Here is a 23,700-nt window from a genome sequence, read left to right as displayed (position 1 = left end):
CCCCCATGTCTTCCTAACTCTCGCCTTCACGGTGGCCTGAGCCCACGGCCCCGTTGGCCAGCAGCAAGTCACCAGAGCAGATCCTTTCCACCACAGGTTTAAGTTTTCCTTGGCAAAATGGATATCTCTGGGTGTGCTCCCTGTCGGTGTTCCTCTGAACACCTTCACGGAGCGGGTTTACGTAGGACTGACGTTCTCTCTAGAAGCAAGAGACCGAGTCCAGGATGCGGTATGGAGGAGAGAAGGAAGGTCTCCTTGGGAAATGAAGTTCCTCCGAGGGAACGTAGGGGAGGAGCTAAGGGCTCCTTAGGGGAGGAGTGGGGGAAACATTTTGTTACAGGGATGTGATGTAGTGGGTAAAACCGCCTCCTACAACGCCAGCATCCCATATGGGCATGGATTCATGTCCCCACTGCTCCACTTCTGATCCAGCTCCCTGTTAATGGCCTGGGAAAAGCAGCAGAAGATGGGCCAAGTGTTTGGACCCCCGCTACCTACGTAGGAGACCCAGATGAAGCGCCTGGCTTCAGCCTGGCCCAGCCCTGGCTGTTGTGGCCATCTGGGAAATGACCCAGTGGATAGAAGAGATACATCTCTCTTGCTCGCTCTCTCTCTCTCTCTCTCTCTGTAACCGACTTTCAAATAAATAAAAATATTGTTACAGCAAGGTGAGGTCCGTGGCCTCCCTCCTCCCACACAATGTCACTGCTACTTTGCAAGACCCAGGATTCCTACTGTGGCCGGGAACAGTCCCCATGCATGGGAGTGACTCTCCTCAACCCTAGAAACTCGGCTGCAGGGAAAGACCCTTCCTCAGGGTGGCAGCTATCGTGTTATCATGCTGCAGCCCCCCAGACAAGGACCCTAACTCCCTTTTATTCCACAGCACAGTTGTACTTAAAAAAAAAAATCCACGGCATATTCAACTGTGAGAGGGGAATACAAGGCTCACTAAGGAAATAGAAGATGCTATTTTTGGAGCAGGAAGAAAGCCAAAATTCTAGTAATTGGGGATTGACTGAGTAGGTTATAGCTCTTCCAGACAATGAAACAGTACACAGCCATTAAAAATGGTGCCAGGGGGCCCATACTGTGGTGTAGTAGGTTAAGCGTCTGCCTGCAGTGCCGGCATTCCATATGGGCACCAGTTTGAGTCCCGGCTGCTCCACTTCTGATCCAGCTCCCTGTTGGTGTCCTGAGAAGGCAGTAGAGGATGGCCCAAGGATGCACCCACATGGGAGACCCAGAAGAAGCTCCTGGCTTCTGGCTTTAGATAAGCTCAGCTCTAGCCACTGAGGTCATTTGGGGTGTGAACCAGTGGATGGATGACTTCTCTCTCTGTAGCTCTGCCTCTCAAGTAAATAAACAAATTTAAAAAAAAAAAAAAAACAGTTCCAGGGACAGGTTGAGTTTCGTGAGTGGCTGAGACAGTGCTCGGGGTACTCACATGCTCCCTCAGGTGCCGGGGTTCAAATCTCGGCTCTGCTCCTGATTCCAGCTTCCTGCTGGTACACATCCTGCAAGGCAGCAGGACACAATGCAAGTCACTGGGTCCCTGCCGCCCACATGGGAGACCCAGAGTTCCCAGCTCCTCGCTTTGGTTGGTCTACCCCTGACTGTTACAGGCATTTGGAAAATACATACAAATAAATGAATAGATTTTTTTAAAAATATATACTGCAAGAGAACAAAAAAGGCAACCCACAGAGTGGACAATGAAATCAGCAGTACCTCTATCTAACAAAGGACAAATATCCAGAATGCATAAAAACCCTACAAATCCCTGAGAAAAACATGAGGCAGGCATCCAGCCTAGCAGTTCAGATAGCCTCACACCATAGCAGATCACCTAGGAACTGCCTGCCTCCAACTCCCGACTCCAGTTTCCTGCTATTGCAGACCACTGGAGTCAGCCCTGATGGCTCAAGTGGGTGAGGTTCTGCCACCTACATGGGAGACATGGACTGAGTTCCCAGCTCCCAGCTTTAGCTAGCCCTGTTCCAGCCCTGTGGGCATTTAGGGAGTGAACCAACAGATGGGAGCGCGCTCGCTCTCTCTCTCTCTTTCTGCCTCTCAAATAGATAAAGCACAAAAAAGACAGGCAATATAAGATGAAATGAGCCCAAAGTCTTGGACACACTTTTACAAAACAGGATATCTAAATTGCCCACATACATATGGAAAGTTATTCATCTATGTTAGGCAGCAGGGAAGTGTAAAATAAATACACAATGAGATCCTACTACATACCAACCAGAATGGCAAGATGAAAAGTATCCAAAAAATCAAATATTGATAAGTATGTGGAGCAACTGGAATTGCCACACTGCTGGTACAGTGTAGCCTGGTACCGTCACTATGGAAGACTGCTTGGCAGCATCTACTGACGTCAAGCGTATGCAAATCCTACAACCTAACAGCTCCACTTCCAGATACAGGTCCCCAAAATGTTTGCTCTGTGTTCACCAAAAGTCATGTAGAATAGTGTTTGCCACAGTGCCATTTGTGATTGTCTCAAATGGAAGGAATTCAAATTCCAGTGACAGAAGAAAGGATAAAAATAATTGTGTTTACTCACCATGGAATATTAAATAAAGTTCAAAGTTACGAACAAGTAACTTATGGTACCCAAAGTCAGAATAATGGTTGTTTTTGGGGCGTGGCATCTGGAAAGGGCCCCAGGGGCTATTCTGGGGTGCTGGTGTAGTCAGTGCGTCTCCTCTAGGAAAATTCAGGAAGCTCTACTCTAAGGGCCAGACAAGACTTCAATGAAAAGGTGCGTTTGAAAACCAAACCAAACCAAACCGTGGAGTGGTTTTGTTTTTTTGTTTTTTTGTTTTTTAAAATGCTAGTCTTCTGAGCAAAATCTAGTCTCACAGAATTGTTTTTTTCATGTAGGGCCTGATAATAAATGGATCCAGAAAAACAAGACATTGCAAAACAAAGAATATGGCCAGCATTATTTCACTTCACGAAATGTAAATGCTTATCTCTGGACTGTGAATAATATTTATTTTCTTTTTTACTTTATCTATTGTTTTGTTTTTCCACAATGGTCACACTACCTATCCTTGCAGAAAATAGAAGTTGCTTTTCAAAATAAAATTTGATTATGATAAGTTAGGATAAGATAATGAGGAGAGAGCTGGCACTTGCATGCTTCAACTCATTACATCCAAAACAAGGTCCTGAATGGGTCTCTCTCATTGCTCTGGTCTATCCCGGATCCCCAGAAGTTGGGGTGTGGTACAGAGAGTGTGGCTCAAGGTCATCTACACAGAAGAAAAGTGGAAGCTGTAGAAAGTGTCAAGGCCGTTCTAACCCTGGCTGGGACACCTAGGCCTATTTGGTAGAACACCCGAGCCCCACTCCTACCGTTTCTATCAGTCTCTGCACCTTGACTGACCTTCCTCTGAAGTTTGCCCTCCTTCAGTTCTGCCTTTGCCAAATATGGAGACTGAAGGCACCCCAGTGCCACATTTGTCCCATCTACGGTGACGCCACTCAAGCTCTCCAGACAGCACCTGCTCCACAGCCTCCCAGCCCACCAGGGTGGCAGGATCAGCTGGACCCTGATGGGATCCTGTCTCCCTCATAAGGGACCATGCTGTGCTGTTTAATGAGCCTGATTTTCCCAGCTATGAATCAGAGCAGAATAACGAGGAAATCCCCCTTCAGGTTTCTTATGGATCATGGAAAAGAAGATCCTGATTACCACGTGGAAGCATGAACTGTGAATGATTTTCCTTTCTTACGCAGCTCCCGAGGAACATCCTATATGTCCTATGAATCTAAAACAGGGAAACCCAAGCAGCTGTATTTTGTTTTAGGTACCGTATGCTTCCTTATAAGGCAAGAATGTCAGATTTATGAAGAGCGGTCTCCATAATTGCCCTATTAACTAGCTTGTGTTTACTGAGCACTTATGTTTTATTTCATCTAATCTTCACAACCCTATAAAATAGATTCTGGGGCCGACACTGTGGCATAGCAAGTTAAGCCACCATCTGCAGCACCAGCATCCCATACGGGCACTGGTTGGAGTCCTGGCTGCTCCACTTCTGACCCAGCTCCCTATTGATTCACCTGGGAAAGCAGCGGAAGATGGCCCAAGTGCTTGGGTCCCTGCACCCATCTAGGGAGACCTAGATGAAGCTCCTGGGTCCTGGCTCCTAGCTTTGGCCTGGCACAGCCCTAATAGTTGTGACCACTTGGGGATTGAATCAGCAGATGGAAGATCTCTCTCTGTGTCTCTCCCTCTAATTCTGACTTTCAAATAAATAAACAGACTCTGGGCTGGTGTTGTGGAAAAACAGGTTCTATTCATTCATTCATTAAGTATATATTGTGGTGCTGGCATTGTGGCACAGGTTAAGCTGCCACCTGCAATGCCAGCATCCCTTACGGGCACCAGTTAAAGTCTCGGCTACTTCAATTCTGATCCAGCTCCCTGCTCATGCACCTGGGAAAGCAGCAGAAGATGGCCCAAGTCATTGGGCCCCTGCACCCACGTGGGAGACCCAGAAGAAGCTCCTGGCTCCTGGCTTCGGATTGGCGCAGCTCCAGCTATTGCGGCCATTTGGGGAGTGAACCAGCAGATGGAAGAACTCTGTTTCTCTCTGCCCCTCCTCTGTGTAACTTTGACTTTCAAGTAAATAAATAAATTAAAAAAAAAAATCAAGAAGAAGACATAGCCTGTACAAAGGCCCTGGAGCTGGAAAGAAGTCTACAGATGAGGCCGGCGCCATGGCTCAACAGGCTAATCCTCCGCCTTGCGGCGCCGGCACACCGGGTTCTAGTCCCGGACGGGGCGCCGGATTCTATCCCGGTTGCCCCTCTTCCAGGCCAGCTCTCTGCTGTGGCCCGGGAGTGCAGTGGAGGATGGCCCAGGTCCTTGGGCCCTACACCCCATGGGAGACCAGGAGAAGCACCTGGCTCCTGCCATCGGATCAGCGCGGTGTGCCGGCCGCGGTGGCCATTGGAGGGTGAACCAACGGCAAAAAGGAAAACCTTTCTCTCTGTCTCTCTCACTATCCACTCTGCCTGTCAAAAAATTGAAAGAAAAAAAAGTCTACAGATGAGAATCAAAGCTTAGGGGGAGGCATTCTGCCTAGCAGTTAGGACACAGAGCACCTGCATCTCATACCACAGTGCCTGGGTTTGGTGCCCAGGTGAGGCTCCTGAGTCCAGCCTTCTGCTAATCCAGAGCCTGGGAGGCAGCCCTGATGGGTCAAGTAATTGGGTTCTTGCAGCCCACATGGAAGAACTGGATTGAAGGGGCTGGCGCTGTGGCGTAGCGGATAAAGCCACTGCCTGCAGTGCCGGCATCCCATATGAGCGCCAGTTCGAGTCCTGGATGCTCCTCTTCCAATCCAGCTCTCTGCTGTGGCCTGGGAAGGCAGTAGAAGATGGCCCAAGTCCTTGGGCCCCTGAACTCCCACGGGAGACCTGAAAGAATCTCCTGGCTTCAGATCGGCACAGCTCTGGCCATTGCAGCCATGTGGGGAGTGGACCAGTGGATGGAAGACCTCTCTCTCTCTCTCTGCCTCTGCCTTCTCTGTAACTCTGCCTTTCAAATAAATAAATAATCTTAAAAAAAAATTCCTGGCTCCCAGATTCAGCCTGCTCCATCCCCAACTGTTCTGGGCACAGGTGGTCTCTCACTCTGCCTCTGAAATAAGTTTAAAACAAACAAAAATAAGTGTATGGGGGTTAGGAAGGACGTGTTCATTCTACCCTACGTCTGCCAGAGACACACAGCCAGAGTTCTTCATTTCAACATCTCCCATAGAGGCCTAGCCCAGTCACAAAAGCTGAAAATCCGCAGCTGATTTGCAGAAAAAAAGAAAGCTTTAAATAAGAATGCTGCCTGGGATTTTGCTAAGAAAGCCTTCCTGGGAACGAAAGCAACCTCGGCGACTGCGGAAACCGGCAACTAGGAGCTAAGAAACCCTTGCCCAGGACCACAGAACAAAATGCAGGCTGGACACAGCAGCCTCCCGACCCAAACAGCACAGACGAAAGAATCAACGCACAACTTTAACCTGCGCGAACCCCGCGCCCCGCCGCTCCCGCCGCACCACTGCGGCTGCGCGCGGCGCCGTTCCGGAAGCGGAAGTGCACCAGAGGTCAGGGTTGATTTTCAAGATGGCGGCCTTCAGCGGGCTGCTGTCCGGCTGCGGGCGGCTACTTAGAGGACTCCTGGCGGGTGCTCCCGCGACCAGCTGGTCTCGACTTCCAGCTCGCGGGTTCAGAGAAGGTGAGTCCAAGGTCCCAGAGGCCTCCTGAAATTGAGGAGAAAAAGCGGTATAGAGAATACTTTCAGCCCCGGTGCGCCCCTCCTTCCCCTTTGCTTCGCCGGGTTCTGAAACTTCGGAGGCACTGACCCTTGGGGATGCTTAAAAAAAAAACCTTCCGGACCTCGGTGCTGTTATCTCGAGCTCCTGCCGCCTGTTAAAGTGTCCTCGCGAGGCAGAGGAGGAGACGGAGAGAAGCCCATCCCAAGGTTCAGAAAAGTGTTCTCTAGGGCTTTGCATATTAATTCTCCTTCCTGGACACTCCGAACCGCCTCGGGCTCCATTTAAGAACTCCTGAGCCTTAAGAGGGGAACCTCCCTTTCCAGTTTGTCTTGAAAACGTGCTGCTGGCAGGTTTTTCTGCCCAGGCCGCTGGTTTCCGTGAGAGGCGGACAGCCGAGACAGAGGCAAATGCTGGGTGGTGGTGCCGCGTTCCGTTCACCTTAGATCTGGAAAAGTAGCCTGATTCGACCATCTTGCTTAAGCTGGGAGTGGGGTTCTGGAGAAAGAGAAAACAGCCCTTTCCTGAGAAGCGTCAGCTCTATAAAGAGATGAAATGTGTACAGTCCAGCAATCGCAGCTTAGCTGGGAGATTCCGTTACCGGAAACGGCAAGCGCGGTTGTAAATTTTCATAAAGAGGATGTGTCTGGATCGGGCTTAGCAAAGGATAGAATCTGGTGGAGTGTGGAAAGACCTTTCAGTACATAGCTTGCCTTTGGGTCCTGCTGGAAGCGGGAGAGGGTGAGTAGTACGTCTTTTCGAAAGTTCTGGCGTAATATGGCCTGCAGAGGTAAGTAGCCAGTAGAGGAGAGCGATCATTGTCAGCGGGAGCAGAAAGGCCCCAAAGGAATAGCTCAATGAATGGACTGTGGCATTTGTCTCAGAAGAGAGCTGTCCTTTTCCCTTTCAACAAGGAATCCAGTCTGTTGAAATCAAAGAGTGAGTTGCGGTGGAGTTTGGCCTGACGGTTAACATTGCTGGATGAGATGTGGCTTAGTGCCTGGGTTCCAGTCCCAGATCCGCTGCTGATCCCAGCTTCCTGCTAGTGCACACCCTGGCAGGCAGCAGGTGATGCCTCAAGTACTTGGGTCCCTGCCCCCCCCCCCCCATGGGAGACCAAAATTGAGCTCCCAGCTTCTGGCGTCAGCCTGTCCCAGCCCTGGTTGTTGCAGGCATTTAGGGAATGAACCAGAGATGAGAGCTCTCTCTTTTGCTCCCTGTTTCTCTGCCTTTCGAATAAAATAAGTAGATTAATTTTTGAAAATGATTGTTGATGAAAAATGCAAATAGCAGATATGCTTGAAGAATTTAGCTATGAAAGGAAGAAGAAATATTTGCTAGGAAAGAAAAGTCCAGATACTGTCTGGTTCGTGTTAGGTAGACTAATCTATTAGTAAAGAAAGACACCTGTTCCCATGCTGCTTGGTAAGCGGGTGTCCATGAGATCCTTGAGGGAACCTACTAAGTCTTAAACTGTAATAGCTGCAATTGTCATATCCTTTATGAAATTCAAAGTTGAAATGGTTCTTTGCCATGTTCCTAGAAGAAAGACAAGGAATGGTTGCCATGCTCCTGGAAGAAAGACAAGGAATGGTTGTTTGACAGGAATATTTGAGGATAGATTTAAATAATATTTTTTAAGTTGGCAAGTTTGTGAAATGATGGACTTTATCATCAGCTGAGTTTCTGAAGTCCTCTTCTCCGTGAATATTTAGGTTGGCAGCTCTTTTGTCTTACTCACTGTCAGACCTAGAAGCTAAGTATTAGATCAGTGTGATACGTGAAGGCACTGCCTTATTCTGTATTCTTGAGAATCACATCTTTAAAGCCTAAAGTGGAAAAAAACCTTTCCTATTATAGTCTATCCATTCTCCGTAAGGCATGAAGTATTGTACTTACAGCTTATCTTAGTTGATCCCAGTCAGTGTATTTGACACCCAAATATACACATAGAATTGAAAGTTGTGGGGCTGAATCCAGTTCTCTTACTGAAAATACTCAAGCATTCTACTTTTTTTGCCTTTTTTTTTTTCCCATGAAAATTGATATTATTTGAAAAGTAAAGTCGCAAAGAGAGAAAGAGGGACAGAGAGTGTGTGAATGCTTTCACCTACTGGTCACCACACCAGTCCATGTGGTGGCAGGGGCCCAACCACTTGAGCCATCTTTCGTTCAAGCAACCTAATTTTCAAAAATAATTTTAGTGAGAGTTTATGAGGACTGAGCACACCAGTACTCTCTGTGAAGACTTTCAGTCTGCTTTTTCTTTAGTGGGGGCCTTTGCAGTGCAAACTGGAAAACCTGCTAGACACATTGGAAAAGCCCTGTGGCACTGTCCAGGCCTTCTGGTCTAAAGCAGTGGTTCTCCACTAGCGCTTTCGTCACCCCAAGGAAACCTGTGGCAATGTCCAGAGACGCTGTTTGGTTGTCATAACTAGCATCTGGTGGGTAGGTGCCAGCGATGCTGCCAGGCCTCTGACAGTGCACAGGAGAGCGCCCTACAGCACAGAACCATCTGGCTAAAACGTCAGTCCTGCTGCAGTCAAGACAGTCTGCTCTAAAGTTTGACACAAGCCAGAAAAGACAGTGGGAGAAGCAAGACGGAGGGGACAGAAATGGAAATTGTGATTTACTGAGTGCCCGCGTGCAAGTCACATGCTGGGTGTTCCACACACGTTTCTTCAGCCTTTCATCCTAACTCCATCAAGGTGGGTGCCAGCTGTCCTCATCTTTGCAGATGGGATTCAGCACCCTGCCCTGCGTCATGCAGCCAGCACTCTTCCTTCTCCTTCATGGCCGGGCCTCCCTGTGGGGCCCTCCTCTCCTGAGAGCCAAAGCCCATATAGTGCCTTTCTAGTTGGCACTGCCAGGCCATGGAAAGCTTGTGTTAGAACTCACTCCTGCCTTATCACTCTCAGAGCCCTTATGAAGGAAGAATAAACACATGATCATATGACTTAACATATGATCTCAAACTTTCATAGCAGAGTCCACTGAAACAAGTAAAAGCCAAAGAGAATTTGCTTTGCCTCCTTCAGTTAGCTGGGGCTTTCTGGAGGACCTAGCGTTTCAGACACATATATCCCTGGCAGTGCAGGAAGTCCTGTAATGAAATGCTTGTTTTAATAAAAATGATTTATTTATTTGAAAGGCAGAGTGATGAAATAAAGGGAGAGACAGGAAGTGAGAGGGGGAGATCTTCCTCAAATGCCTGCAATGGCTGGGGCTGGACCAGGCCAAAGCCAGGAGCCTGGAATTCCATCCAGGTCTCCCACATGGTTGGTAGGAACCCAGGTACTTGGGCCAGCACCTGCTGCCCCTCAGGTGCATTAGCAGGAAGCTAGATTGGAAGAGGAGCATTAGGGACTCGAACCATCCTCCAGTACAAGCAGCTTAATGTGCTGTGCCACAGTGCTGGCCCATAGAGGGACGCTGGTTCAGGGGCCCAAGAGAAGAGGAAGGAGAGGCAGTCAGGGAACCAGAAAACATTAATATAAAGTTGAACTGAAGGAAGCGGTTCTTGGAGCAGGAAGGTGTTTGAGAAAAGCTGTTGGTGGCTAGGCATGAGGGCACACAGCACAGACACGGCACTCCACTCCCTGGCCCTTCTAGCCATCGGCTTGGGGCTTGGTATCCACAGGTCCTTTCCAGTAGGGACCTTGATTTCTTTGGCCATTTCCTGCTTCAGTGCCCTGCACTCGTCATTCATTGGCAGTTGGGCCTTAAATGGCTGCAGCTCCCCACGTCTTTGTGTGGCCATCAAGGGTTTTTACATTCGGTGCAGTTTCACCACAATGCCGTTTGCTCCAGTCAGCTGTCTTGGACTCCATCCTGGGCGAGTAGTGGCTGAAGTACTCTGAGGACCTTTTTACGAGGCATGGACTTTATTACAGTGAAGTTCCCATACTTAGGTTGGTTCCCTCTCCTCCTCTTGGACAAAGACTGTGCTGCTGTTCTATTGTAAGTCTCCACAGGAGGTGGAGCAGGGCTGTGTGCTCCTTGGGTACTCAGAAAATGCCTTTCCCCTTTCGGGGTAAGATTGCTTGTTGTGTAGAAGTGCTTGTCTTGAAAGATTTTGGCACTTGGTTCCTGTATAGGAAATGCTTCGTTTCTGTCTTTAATTTTGTTGATACCACCACATCTCAGAACATCAGGGAGATTTCATCTTTTTCTGAACAAGTTTTCTGTTAGTGCCTAAATCTCTCAGCCCCACTTTGCTTTGCCACCCCCACTTCTCCTCAGTGGAGAGGCGGCCAGGGACAACATGGATCTCAGGTTTTGTTTGGTTTTGACATGTTTTTCTATGCACACTGAAAATCAATACTGTTTTTGATTCCTATCTCCTCTTTCCAGAGGCTTAAGATCTGCTGAGGACCTCTCTAGGCTCCAGCCGAGCCTTCTGCCCCTGCTAAAACTCCACCCTGATCAATCTTGGCTCCTGTGAGTTCCCAGGTCATCCCTTCTGGTTTGACAAATTGTCTGTGTTAGATAAGCATCTGCCTATTGTTTGATCCACTGGCTTCTAGTAAGATGATTCACTGGCTCAGAGTTGCTGTGGGAAGAGCTTGTGAATAGTAGGGCTTGCCATGGGCTTTGATCTCTTTTCCAGGGACCAGTGGGATGACTTCAGGGTTTGGTTCTTTGCCGGGAGTGATGTGTGTTTTGTTAGGCTTGTTTACCTCATGGTCAGGGCCCGAGTGCCTCCACTGTAGGGAACCACATGTTTATCCCCTTGGTGTTTCGGGGCATTGTTCTCGTGTTGGTTCCAGGGGCACCAGAACCTGTGTCTTCTTTGTTTGCACGGGGAGTCTCAGGGAACCCAGCCACCACCCCACCACCACCATTGCTCAGGTTTGGTTGCCCCAGGGCCCTCGCTTGACGTGGGTTTTGCAGATTTTCTGCAGATAGACCCACGGCAGTGACCTTCCGTCGGCAGCTGTGCTGGCGTTCAGACTGCGGGCCAGGGGGAGTCTCACCCACATCCCGTTCTTGGTTGGTCTCTGTTCGGTACGAGTAGAACCGTGTGTGGAGTGACGCATTTGCTTTTACTCCAAGAGGCCTACTTGGACTTTGAATTCATTAGTGACTGCAGTGTCCTCTGGCCATTGTCACTCCTTTGTATGTCTGCAGTTGGACACAGAGCAGCTCTCCGGTCGGCTCTTTTGCGGTAATGAGTCTTTATGAATGACCTGCTCAGAAAACAAATGGGGAACAATTCCAGGCAGCCTGTGTCCAATTAGGTGTCAGTCACAGAGCTCAGTGAGCCCAGATGCTGCTGCGGGCCTCTTGTTGGGTTAGAATTGCTTTCTAACATGCCCTTCTCTTTTTATTGTTTATTTGAAAAACAATACATGTTGATTTTAGAAACTTACGGAAGAAACTAAAAGCACCAGCTGCCAACACTGAGAGAACCACTATTACTGTTCCATAGGTAGAGAGCCTCGGGGGACTGTGAGCCCCTTGAAATCTGTGTCTTACTATGTCCATGCTTACAGACTTTCCCTGGGCGGGGGGGTGGGGGGGGTCATAGCTCTCACTGGATTTTTTTTTCTTTCTTTTTTTTTTTTTTTGGTGGGGGGGGTGGTAAGATATATTTATTTATTTATTTGAAAGAATTACAGAGAGATTGAGATCTTCCACCTGCTGGTTCAACTCCCAAATGGCTACAATGGCCAGGGTTGGGCCAGGCCAAAGCCAGGAGTCAGGTGCTTCATACAGGTCTCCCACATGGATACAGGGGCCTAAGCACTTGGGCCTGTCTTCCCTGGCATGTTAGCAGGGAGCTGGATTGAAAGTGGAATAGCCAGGACTCAGACCGGTGCCCATATGGGATACCAGCATTGCAGGCAGCAGCTTTACCTGCCACACCGTGATGCCTGCCCTACACTGGGCTTTGAAAGTTAAGAATCTTAAGCTTGGGGCTGGCGTTGTGGCATAGTGAGTAAAGCTGCTTGTGATGCCGACATTCCATATGGGCACTGGTTCAAGTCCTGGCTGCTCCACGTCCGATCCAGCTCCCTGCTAATACACCTGGGAAAGCAGCAGATGATGACCCAACTGCTTGGGCCCTTAAACCCACGTGGGAGACCCAGATGAATCTCCTAGCTCTTGGCTTTGGCCTGGCCCAGCCCCAGCCTCTGCAGCCATTTGGGAGTTGAACCAGCAGATGGAAGATATCAGTCTCTCCTTCTCTGTCTCTCCCTCTCTCTATAACTGTGCCTTTCAAATAAATAAGTCTTTAAAACAAACAAATAAAAAGAGAATCTTAGGCTCTTTCTGATCTGTACTACTTCTTGCCTGGGCCAGAGTGGAATAGAAGTAAATTGTGGTACCCATGCAGCTGTTAGAATGTGGCTTTAGTATTTTGAGAGCAGTTTGCCACCTCGCTCTGTAGGCCCACATTTTCCTTTACAGTAATTAGCAGCCACAAGAGGACGGTGACACATATTTTGCTCCTTAAAAATGTTAGCTATCGCTTTGTGAGCATTTGCCATGTCCCAGAGCCTGTGCTAACAGCTGCGGCTTCTCTCTTTCTGAAGAAACAGAGAACAAGGGAGAATCTCCAAGAGCTTTGTAGTTAATTTTATGAGCCAAATGTGGGCTCTTCACTTGTCTCTTCCTTTGATTATTCGGAGTTGTCGAGTTGTCGTCCTGCCTGCCTGTTAAGGAGGCTGGGGAGTGTGGATGCCCTGGCAGGTGTGGATCGCACCCAGGCTCCCTTCTGACTGCCGGAGGCCTACACAGGCAGAGTGGAGCAGCCCCTCTGTTTGGAGTGGCGGTGCTCCCTTTGCAGTTAGCCTGGATCCAGCTGCATGCAGGTTCCTGATTCCCACCTCTTCCGGCACCCACCTGCGGTGTAGATACCGAGATCCTTGCAGGAGGAGCAGCAGATTTAACTCGCACCACTGCTTCATGCACATTTAACGTGAGGCCCTCAGACGTCCTTAGAGGTGAACCTGTTTCATTACCATGGAGCCGCTGGAACAGTGTTAGCTCCGTGCCCTGCCTTAGATGGCAACCTCTTCAGAGTCACAAACCATTTTTACCTGATTCTCTTTGTGAGGGGATACACACAGTGGGTACTTTGGAAGGTCTTTTAGATGCCTTTGCAACACCAGCTCTTGGGTAATTATTGCTAGCTGTGGTGAGGCAGGATCTTGCCAGCTCCTCTGGATAGAACAAGAGGAATCTCAGCTTGGAGGGGCAGAAATGGGGGCTGGGGGAGCGGTGAATGGCGCCCCTCAGTTAAGGTGCCACTTGTGACTCCCATGTCCAAGTCCCTGGGCTTGAATCCAAGCCTCCACTTCCGAGGAGCTAATGTGTGATCTGAGGGGCAGCAGGTGATGGATCAAGTATTTAGTTCTCTGCCACCCATGTAGAGATCCAGATTGAATTCTGGAGCCCTGGCTTCGGCTTGACCCAGCGCCAGCTGTTGTGTGCATTTGGGGAGTGAACCAGCTAATGGAGTCCCTCTCTTCCTTTCTGTCTCTTTGACTATGAAATTAAAAAAATAGATATTTTTTGAAAGGCAGAGATGGTGAGGCTGACACTGTGACATAGCAGGTAAAGCTGCCACCTGCAGTGTCGGCATCCCATATGGGCGCTGGTTCAAGTCCCGACTGCTCCACTTCCGATCCAGCTCTCTGCTGTGGTCTAGGAAAGCAGTAGAGGATGGCCCCAAGTCCTTGGGCCCTTGTACCCACGTGAGAGACCCAGAAGCAGCTCTGGCTCCTGGCTCCTGATCAGCTCAGTTCCGGCCATTGCAGCCATTTGGGGAGTGAACCAGCATACAGAAAACCTCTGTCTCTGTCTCTCTGTCTCTCTATAAAAAATAAATATTAAAAAAAAAAAGAAGAAGAAAGAAAAAATGTCAGAGATGGTGTGGAGATCCCTAATCCCAGAGAAATGATACTACCCAGGAATCTTGGGCTTGCCTCCATCCAGCCTCAAGGGCGTAGGCCTTGGCACACAGAGGTGAGCCCTGCCCACTGTCTGTCCCAGATGGGGACCGTGAGAGAGTGCAGACTGAAGACTTCTTTTTTTCTCGTGTGTAGAATTTGAGCTGTTATTTGAAACTTCGTGTTCTTATTAAATGGCTGACCTAATTTTTCCCCTTTATCTCTGCAGTGGTGGAGATCCAGGAAGGGAAGACAACTATAGTGAGTATCATCGAGTTGGCCACTTAGAACCTTTTTAGTGCTTGGAACTGCGTGGCTGTCCCTCTGAGGGCGGGAGGGAAGCCCAAACTGGACTCCTGGCTCTGGGGTCATCTCCCTCAGTGACTGTAAATCACTACTCTTTCCCAAACTGTGTACTGTAGTGTGGTTAATAAGGAACAGTCACTGTGCCCGGGCTGAGGTATCTGTTATTTGATTAAAGTGACCTTTTGTATGATAAAGTCTCAGAGGCCTTTGTAGATAGGTTCTTTGGCAGGTGATCAATCAGTTCCCAAAGGGGAAACTAAGGCAGTGTAGCAGGCCTGGAGAACCAGAGTCAAGCTGACCCAGGGCCAGGAACCTGAGCCTCAGTTCCTATCTTTTCTGCCTGGACTGACTAAGCTGCTCCTTAAGTGATGCATTTAAAAGGTGACATTCTCTGGGGCCTGGCCTCACTAACTGGCGCCCTGGCTTGTCTGTCCGTAAGAAAGCTGGAACGATTCGCGCACCCTCGCCCCCTTGACCTCCCTTCCTTGGAGAGTCACGGGGCCTAGATTATCCTATAATCCTTAAAGACAGTGCTGTTTTCACATGGCCTTCCACGCCTCTAAGAAATCCTCAGCCACTCCACAGAGCTCCCAGAAGCCTTCGTAACTTCCATGTCCACCGAGGACTTAACCCTCCTGGTAACCAGCCACGCGCAGTCCTCCTCACAGCAGTCTCACCCCAGGATGAGTCCGTCGAGTCTTCCCCCAGAACATTCCCTCAGCCTCCGCTGCTTAGCCCCAGACCGCTTGTCATTTTAAGGGATCCCCATCACCTTAAGATACCTTTTTTCAATCTCTAATTCAAAGCCAGAACAATCGCTCATCTCTATAAACTCCACTCTGGAGAGGAGTGATATATCAGGCTTGTCAAACGGGGCATGGATCTGCTGTTGTGGGATGAACATGGAGACGGTGTGACCCTCTGAGAACCCGTGGGGGGCAAAGGGAGACCCTCTGTGCCTAGAGAGACACAGCCATGGCTGACCTTTTGAATCACTCTCTCCTCTGTCAAATTAGGTCAGACGCCTGTCTTACCGGAGGCGGGGGAAGGGGGGTGAAAATGGTGTCTGTGCATTGTTCGCACAGAGCCAGGCATATAGTGGGGGTCAGTACACACCACATTCTCCCCCAGGCTCCCTGTAACCCCGAAGACCTTCCACAGACAACTCCTCCGACTCCAACCCCAGCATAGCTGTGCCTGCCGGGCAGAAAGAGCAGCCGTGCCCTGCGTGGCCACGTAATACTTGGGGCCCTTTCCCTTTGCCAGTTCTCCCCCACAAGACGACAGTGCTGTTCCCTCCCAAAGCTTCTCAGACCTGTCACAGCCTCCCGTGATCCACAGCCTCGGTCCACAGGCGTTCCAAACCCCTTTTGCAATTGGAGCCGACACCCAGGTGATCGGGTTTATTGCACTTGGTAATCCCAAGGCCGTGTCACAGGATACAACAGCAATGGGAAGGTCATTCCACACGTGGCCTCAACAGGATTTGGAAGATGGCATCTAAAATGCTAAAAGCGAGGAGAACATTTCCTCCCATCTGTGTTTAAAAATAAAAAAGACAGAAGAAGCAGTAGTGCACACAGGGATCTGCTCATACAGCCGCAGCCCTGGGTTCCTCAGCCTTGGCACTGAAGGGTTTCAGGTGCATAATTCCCTGTTGGGGGGACTGTCCTGTGCAGTGTAGGATGGTCAGCATCCCCACCAAATGCCAGCAGCACCCTCCACCCCCAGCCTTGACCTTCAAAAACATTATCAGATACTGCCAAGAGTCCCTGGGGGAGCACTGTTAGCTCTGGCTGAGTCTCACTGGCATACATGTAGATCTGTAAGGGGTTGGCACTGTGGCATAAGCGGTAAAGCCGCCGCCTGCAGTGCAGCATCCCATATGGGCGCCAGTTCAAGACCTGACTGCTTCATTTCTGATCGTGCTCTCTGCTATGGCCTGGGAATGCAATAGAAGATGGCCCAAGTGCTTGGGCCCCTGCACCCATGTAGGAGACCCAGAAGAAGCTCCTGGCTCCTTGCTAGAGGTCAGCCCAGCTCCGGCCGTTACAGCCATTTGGGGATTGAACCAGTGGATGGAAGACCTCTCTCCCTGTTTCCCTCTCCCTCTCCCTCTCCCTCTGCCGCTCTGCCTTTCAAACAAGTAAATCTTAAAAAAAAAAAAAAAAAAATTTTGAAAGATCTGTAAGAGAAAACTAGAAAAGTGGACATGTAGGATGGTGGGGGAGCTGGCACTATTTGAAACTTCTTAAATGTTTATTTAAATGTATTTGAAAGACAAGTCAAATGGAGAGCTCCTGTCCTCTGGTTTACTTCCCAAATGCCCACAGTATCCAGGGCTGGGCTGGGGCCAAGGCCAGGAGCCGGGAACTCCACCCAGATCTCCCACGTGGGTGGCAGGAGCTGTTACATGGGCCATCACCATTGCCTCCCAGAGTTTGCCTTAGTAGGGAGCTGGAGTCAGGAGCTAAAGCCGGGAGTCGGCCCTGGGCACTGTGTCTTGGGACATGGGCATCTTAGCCGCTCGGCTAAATGTCTGCTTACGACACCTTTCACCTTGTGTGTGTGTGTGAATTTTTCCCGGAGTTGTGGGTGGGGTGGGGGCTGCCTTGCAGGGAGCATAATGATCTGGTGTTTTTGGCTTTTCTGATGAAGGAAAGGTAGCATTCAATTGATTAGTAAACTCCTCCCCCTTGCCACCAGCAGTAAGTTCAGATGGTTCCTTCCACTACCCCTGCAAGCCACAAGAACACAAGCCTGGGGCCACCCGAGGCCCAGTGTACAGCTGTGGAACTAACCCCCCCGTTCAGGTAGACTGACCTGATAGCTCTGCCGAGTTTCCCTGGAGATAAACCTTGACCAGCACTCCCATCATTTGCTCGAAGACAGGTGGCTCCTCCCTGCCCTGTGCCTCCAGCTGACTCTCTGTCTCTGCCTCTTAGATTGAAGGCCGCATCACAGGGACTCCCAAGGAGAGTCCAAATCCGCCTAACCCCTCTGGCCAGTGCCCTATCTGCCGCTGGAACTTGAAGCACAAGTACACCTATGAGGTGAGTCTGTGAGAGAGGCAGTCAGCTCTGTCTGGCTTGGAGGGCAGAGTCCTCCTTAATTTGAGGAGCTTCAGTGGCACCTCACGGAGCCGCCCGAAGATGACATTTTGGCCAGTGGCCCTTGATTTTTAACTGCACATTAGAATCACCTGGGGAGCTTTAAAAAATAATGATGCCCAGGCTCCACCCCGAGACCCACGGAGTCTGTCTCTAGGGGTGGGGCTTGCAGTTTTTTAAAGCTCTCCCGTGATTCTCATGTGTAGCCAGGGTTGAGAGCCACTAATTGAGTTCATGGTCTGGTTACGCTTCAGACCCCCGGGGCCCTGTAACCCAGCCTGCGGGGGATGTGTTCCCGTGGGGCTGGAATCCTGCTCTGGGTTTGGCCTTCCTCCTCTTGTAATGAGGATGCCATGGAACAGGCTCTTGGTTCTTGCTGTGACCTGGGAACACATGACTGTCTCTTTCCTTATTGGGCTACAGAGATACTGATTGCGCTCGCTCTTCTACAGCAGTTGTTTCCAGGGAAGGAAGAGAACCGTGAACAGCAGGCAGTGGATGGAGCACGCGCTGGGTCAGGCCCTGTGCGGAGTGCTTACAGCTTTCCATCCCCGTAGCGTTCAGTGACCTCTGCATTGGGGCTTTTTCACCCTGGTTTCACAGTGGAGATGGACAGCACGGAGCTGCTTAGCTTGCGTGAGCTCACCCAGCTCGGATGCACCAGAGCTGGATTCCACACTCAGATGGCCCACGTCCTGCCAGCCACTGCGCGTGCTCTCTTCAGCTGGGGGGGGCCTGGAGAAATCCACACTTGTTGTTCAGTGCTCTCCCCGGTGACATTAAGCACCCTATTTTTGGGTTTCAGGTGATTCTAGCTCCAGGCCAGTTTGACCTGCAAGTTGTCCCTAGGCCCCTTTGTGGGGTGGGATGACTAGGGCAGAGGTCCTGGTCAGATGACAGGAACAGGAGCAGCCGCATGCCCATGGGATCCGAGCAGAATGACCCAGCTAATCTCCTGGGCTGGGAGCCTTGGCTTCAGGCCACCCTCGGGTGGGAGGTGGTGGCTGCCAGGAGTAGTGGGAGGCCTGCAGGCAGGGGCTGTGTGCAGAGCTCCTTACAGCATGGATGTCTGTGGGGCGTACTGGGAACCCCGTACCTGCCCAGCCAGCGGGGGGCGCTTCCCACCAGCCATTTCCAGGAAATAGACTTGGTTCTGCCCGTCCAGCAGAAGAAATCCAATCCCCTCCGAGGTAAAGGCTAAAGTTGTTTTCCTTTTACTTCTTTCCACTTAGAGCACCATTAGCCTGAGCTGTACAGAACCGTCGGCTTGCTTGGCAGCCCTGGATTAATCCAATCCAAGTTCTTTTCATCAGATTCTGAGGAGTACAGGGGTGGGAATTGGGGGCCTGGGTCCCTCAGGAACTGTCCAGTGATTAAAACAAACTGTGGTTATACAGCAAGGCGCCTGCCAGGGCGCAAGTTGGTTTGTGGAACATGACTGCTAAGATAGGCATGCCAAGCCCCTGGGTGTGCGGGGTGAATTTTATTTAACCCCTGCAGCCACTCTCCGAGAGGTAAGAGTGGAGGGGAGGTACTCTCAGGTCTTGATTTGGGCTCTGTGTATGTTCCTGTGTCCTTGGCCCCATCCCAGGTGGGCTTGTAGTGGTCCAGAGGAAGCCCGAGAATCCATCACGTCTGTCATGGGGACTTAGAAGCTGTGGGATCAACCTCATAGCCCGGTCCCTTCCTGCTGGGCACGCGCACCCACCTAACATCTCAACAGGAATGGCAGATGGTGGCGGGGTGGGGGCGACGCATATCACTGGCCTGTGGTATGTACATGACGTTGAGGGCTGAAGTGGCACAGGTTTGCCCTCTTGTGTGGCAATGGCCTCCACCCCACCTGGGGAGACGAGGCCAAGAGACATTTTGTCACCAAGAAAGGTACATAAAAGAACACTTTTTGAAGGGCTTCTCTACCTGTTCCCTCAAAAGATTATCTCATGATGGGGCGGGAGCTCTGGGTGGCCACGGGGTACAGGCAGCTTTGCTGAGTGGGGTTAACCTTTGCTGGGGTAAAGGTAGCAGAGCTCTGCAAGGAGGGGGTGGCCTCAGGTAGGTTTCCAGAGCCACAGAGCTCTTGGGGAGCTGGCACCCCACCGCCTGCCCTGCGGCCCATGGGGCCCTGGCTGCCCAGTTGACCTGCCTCTCCTCCTGGGCTGCACTAGGACGTTCTGCTGCTCAGCCAATTCATCAGGCCACACGGAGGCATGCTGCCCCGCAGGGTCACGGGGCTGTGCCAGGAGGAGCACCGGAAGGTGGAGGAGTGTGTGAAGATGGCCCACCGAGCAGGTAGGCGGCCCCCGGGGTGGAGGGGTAGGGGGCAGCGGGCAGCAGAGCTGGCTCCCCCACCCAGCTGGAAGAAAAACTCGCAATATTCCTCGCCCAGTGCTGGCCTGCTTGCTCCCTCAGGCTTGCCCCCCCGAGCTGTGTAGGGAGCTACAGAGACCACCCCTTACGTGCTTTTCCCTCCACGCAGGTCTGTTCCCAAATCACAGGCCTCAGCTTCCTGAAGGCGTTGTCCCAAAGAGCAAACCTCAGCTGAACCGGTAAGCAGATCTGGGTGCTGGCCCTGAGAGTTCTGTGGGCCTTTGGCTGCCACTGGACTGCACTGGGGAAGCCGTTTGCTAGTGTTCGGCCCGTAGCACAGGAAAGCTAGAAAGCACCCTGGCTGGCTGTGCTGCCGCCTCCCGGGGTGAGAAGCCCCCACCCCATCAGTCCCACCATGCTCAGCCTCTCCTTCTGCCGCCCCCCTTGCTGGCCTCAGCATCTCTGTTTCCTCCTCCCTCCCCTGCAGGGCCCTGCACTGGGGCAAGGAGGGGAAGAAGGCAGCTGATTGGGCATTAGAATGTGGTAATCCTGTGTTTATGACATCACACCGGGTTGCTATGGGGATGTCCGAGTGCTTCTACAAACTTTCAGGATCCCAGCTCTCTCCAGCCCTGAGGTTATTATAGGGCAGAATGAAGTCTTCAAAATGCGAGGGTTCTCTGGGGTAGAACCACTGTGTATAGCTGCTCTAGCTGTGTACTAACCAGGTGGACAGGATTACAAACAATGTTCCCTGGAGTTGTGCAGTTAACAACATACACAGCTGCATAAGGCAGCCTGGGAGGTCCTGAGGTTTTATAGAGGAGGAGACCCCGGGCCCTAGATCAGTCTGTCCTCCAGCCTAAGCACGGCAGCCCCCTCTAAAGTAAGAGCAGATTTTTTTTGTTGTTGTTGTTAATTTATTTATGTGAAAGTTTGAGAGAGAAAGATCTTCCATCCATTGGTTCATTCTCCAAATGGCTTCAATGGCTGGGGCTGGGCCAGGCCAGAGCCAGGAGCCAGGAGATTCCTCCAGATCTCCCGTGTGGGTGCAGGGGCCCAAGGACTTGGGGCGTCCTCCACTGCTTTCCCAGGCACATTAGCAGGGAGCTGGATTGAAAACAGAGCAGCTGGGACGTCCATGTGGGATGCCGGCGCTGCAGATGGTGGCTTCACTCACAGTGCCAGCCCCCAGAGATTCTTACCTGACACTCCTGCATCTCTCCTATTGCAAGTTCCTCCTCCTCCTCCTCCTCCCCTCCCACATCTCTGACACCGCCTTACTCACGTACTCTTAGGTTTTAAATTTCCCCTTGTTGAGTGCAGAGCTGGGTCTGTGAAATTGACCTGGGAGTTTGTTCCTGTTCTCCGTACCAATGGCCCACCCTCTGGCAGCCAGTCCAGCTACCACTGCTGGTTTCCATGCCTGAGTGTGGAGACCAAAGATGACAGAAGCAAAGTGAGCTGCTGGGCCCAGGGTGCCGTGGGGCACAGTTGCCTCCTGGTACCTGGCCCCCCTGTCTCTGGAGGCCAGGCCGGCCAGAGCTGGGCCTTCGTCGACATCTTGTCAGCACCATGGCCCAGTGCCCAACTCCACCTGTACCTCCCACATTGCCAGCTGGGCCATCTGCCAGCAGCCCTGAGGGAGCAGAACGTGTTAACCTCTTTTCTGTCTCCCAGCTCTGCTATGGGCCACTTGGGGGAACCCACCCCGCTCTGGGGTTGTCAGAGACAGCAGCAGGCCTGAGGACACACTCCATCCTGCCTGCAGGCCTTTGAAGCCAGGCCAGGCTCACCCCAGACATCCGGTGTCCTTTGACGTGACACAGGATTGATGATGTGTGGGGGCTCTTAGGTTGCAGAGGCCACTGTGGTGGGGAGGGGGAAGTGCTGGCTGGGAAGGAAATTGATTCCCTTCAAGGCACTCTTGTGATCGCATCCAGCGGTCCCTCAGCTGCCATGCAGCGGCTCAGGTCTGGCCAGGGCCCGTGGAGCCCCCCTTTGTTCTCCTGCCACTTCCCTCCCCGGACCCCTGCAGGAGAGGTGTGAGGGATCGAGGTTAGGGAAAGAGCTTTGATTGCGCCTAGAGTGAGGGTGTTCCCAGAGAGCTGACTGGAGGCCGCCCAGCCCACCCCTGCCAGCTGGCTGCCCTGTGAGGCACAGGCGTCAGACCCGAGGCTAGCCGAAGCCCATCTTCCCTCAGGTCCTTCTGGGGCACGGGGAGGAAGGCCCAGCATTAGGGTAGGAGCTCAGCACAGCCTGGTCAGCCTAGGGGTCCTCTAGAGTCTATCACAGTGAGCACCCTCCCCTCCACCTCCCGCTCTGGGGTGGAGGGCAGGGCCGGCCCAGGGCCGTCAGGTGGCCTTCCCTGGCCTTACTCTGTTGTCCCAGCACCACCAGTCCTAGAAAACGCAGTCCCTCGGGCCGGCCCACCCCACAGCTGGCATCCCAGCCGTGGCCACGGGGAAGCCTAGCCCGCCACCCCTGCCTGGCACACGCTTGGAGAACCGGCTGCCCCTCGTGCGGCTTCCCCTCCGGCCGCAGGAGCCAGGGCCTTGGTTGCATTGCATAAATCAGCAGTGGTTTTTTCACTTTCATTTAAAAATTTTTAGTCAAAAGTAGTGATTTTGTTTTTTATTATAAAGCTCATTTGAGGGTCTCTGGAGGCAGCTGGGTTGAGCCTCAACCTACGGGGGAGGCAGGGGAGATTCCTGGCCTTTGTCACGGCTGAGCTTTCAAGACGAAGGATGGGCCTTTCTGGACAGGATCCAAGTCTCGTTCTGGACAGAGTAAACCCCAATCCCAGCCGCATGAGCCACTTTTCCGGGAACTATCAGCGCCCTGGCCATCCCCAAAAGAGGCCAAAGTACTATGGGTGGCCGCCATCAGCTCCCCCTTCCAGGAACCTCCCCGGGTACAGGCGCCTCCACAGGCCCTTGGGCCTTGGCTGGTGAGGAGCAGGGGTCCTACAGCAGCGCAGGAGCCCCCGGCACTTCCCCTGTAGGCCGGGGTGGCGGAGCGAGTCAAGGGGCGGCGTGGCAGCTTCCTCCGGGCATTTCCCCAGCTCTCCTCTCCCCAAGACTTCTAACTCCACCTTCTCCCCGGCACGCACACACCAACACTGACAATTCACAAGGATCGAGGGAGCTCGTGGCCCTGGGCTGCCTGACCCTGGCCACACGGCTTGCAGCAGGAGCAGCCCAGCCCGTCCGTTTACAGGATACTCAGCAGTTACTCCCAGGAAAATCCCCTGTGCTTTGAGAAAGGAAAACTGGTCAAAGGGTTTGCTTGGCCAGCCGTGGCTTGGGCCGTGGAGGCAGGAGCCCTCTCTCCCACGTGCGAGCCCAGCCACCTCCTTGTCCTCGCTCCACAGCTACCTGACCCGCTGGTCCCCCCGCTCCGCCAAGCCCATCTACAACAGAGGCCACCGCTGGAACAAGGTGCGCATGCCCGTGGGCTCGCCCCTCCTGAGGGACAACGTCTGCTACTCGAGAACGCCTTTGAAGCTCTATCACTGAGCGCGAGGCCGGCTCGCCAGCCCTCCGCCACCCTGTCCTGCGCCTCCCATGCCAGTGGCGCAAGGGACAGCAGGACGAACTCCAGTACCCTTAGCCTGCCTAGGAGCCGAGCTGGAAGCCGCAGGCAAGCAGTCGGTCCCTCGGCCACTGCTGTGTTCTCCACGAGACTGGCTGGGCGGGACCTGGGCTATGTTCAGTGTGGAGGGCAAGAGGTTTGCCTGAAGGAAGATCATAAACCAGGCAGCTGGACTTGGCCGCTGGG

At 52.0% G+C, this 23,700-nt stretch overlaps 1 protein-coding gene and 1 non-coding gene across 2 annotated transcripts; one reads left to right on the top strand and one right to left on the bottom strand.

The window, feature by feature from the left end:
• The first annotated feature begins 6,140 nt into the window (after positions 1-6,140).
• On the top strand, positions 6,141-23,693 carry MRPS18A (mitochondrial ribosomal protein S18A). The gene is made up of 6 exons (XM_062186189.1): positions 6,141-6,259; positions 14,424-14,455; positions 17,446-17,553; positions 19,779-19,902; positions 20,090-20,159; positions 23,294-23,693. Exons 1-6 carry the CDS (start codon positions 6,148-6,150, stop codon positions 23,436-23,438), a joined length of 591 nt encoding a protein of 196 aa, XP_062042173.1. The 5' UTR covers positions 6,141-6,147; the 3' UTR covers positions 23,439-23,693.
• On the bottom strand, positions 8,569-8,631 carry LOC133757236 (U7 small nuclear RNA). Its single transcript, XR_009865611.1, has one exon. It is a non-coding gene; the product is annotated as a U7 small nuclear RNA (small nuclear RNA).
• Positions 23,694-23,700: the final 7 nt, after the last annotated feature.

Source organism: Lepus europaeus, chromosome 3, assembly GCF_033115175.1.
Source record: "Lepus europaeus isolate LE1 chromosome 3, mLepTim1.pri, whole genome shotgun sequence".
Lineage (NCBI taxonomy): Eukaryota > Metazoa > Chordata > Mammalia > Lagomorpha > Leporidae > Lepus > Lepus europaeus.
The sequence above is the reverse complement of the archived record's forward strand: the minus strand, read 5'-3'. Positions and strand labels throughout refer to the sequence as shown.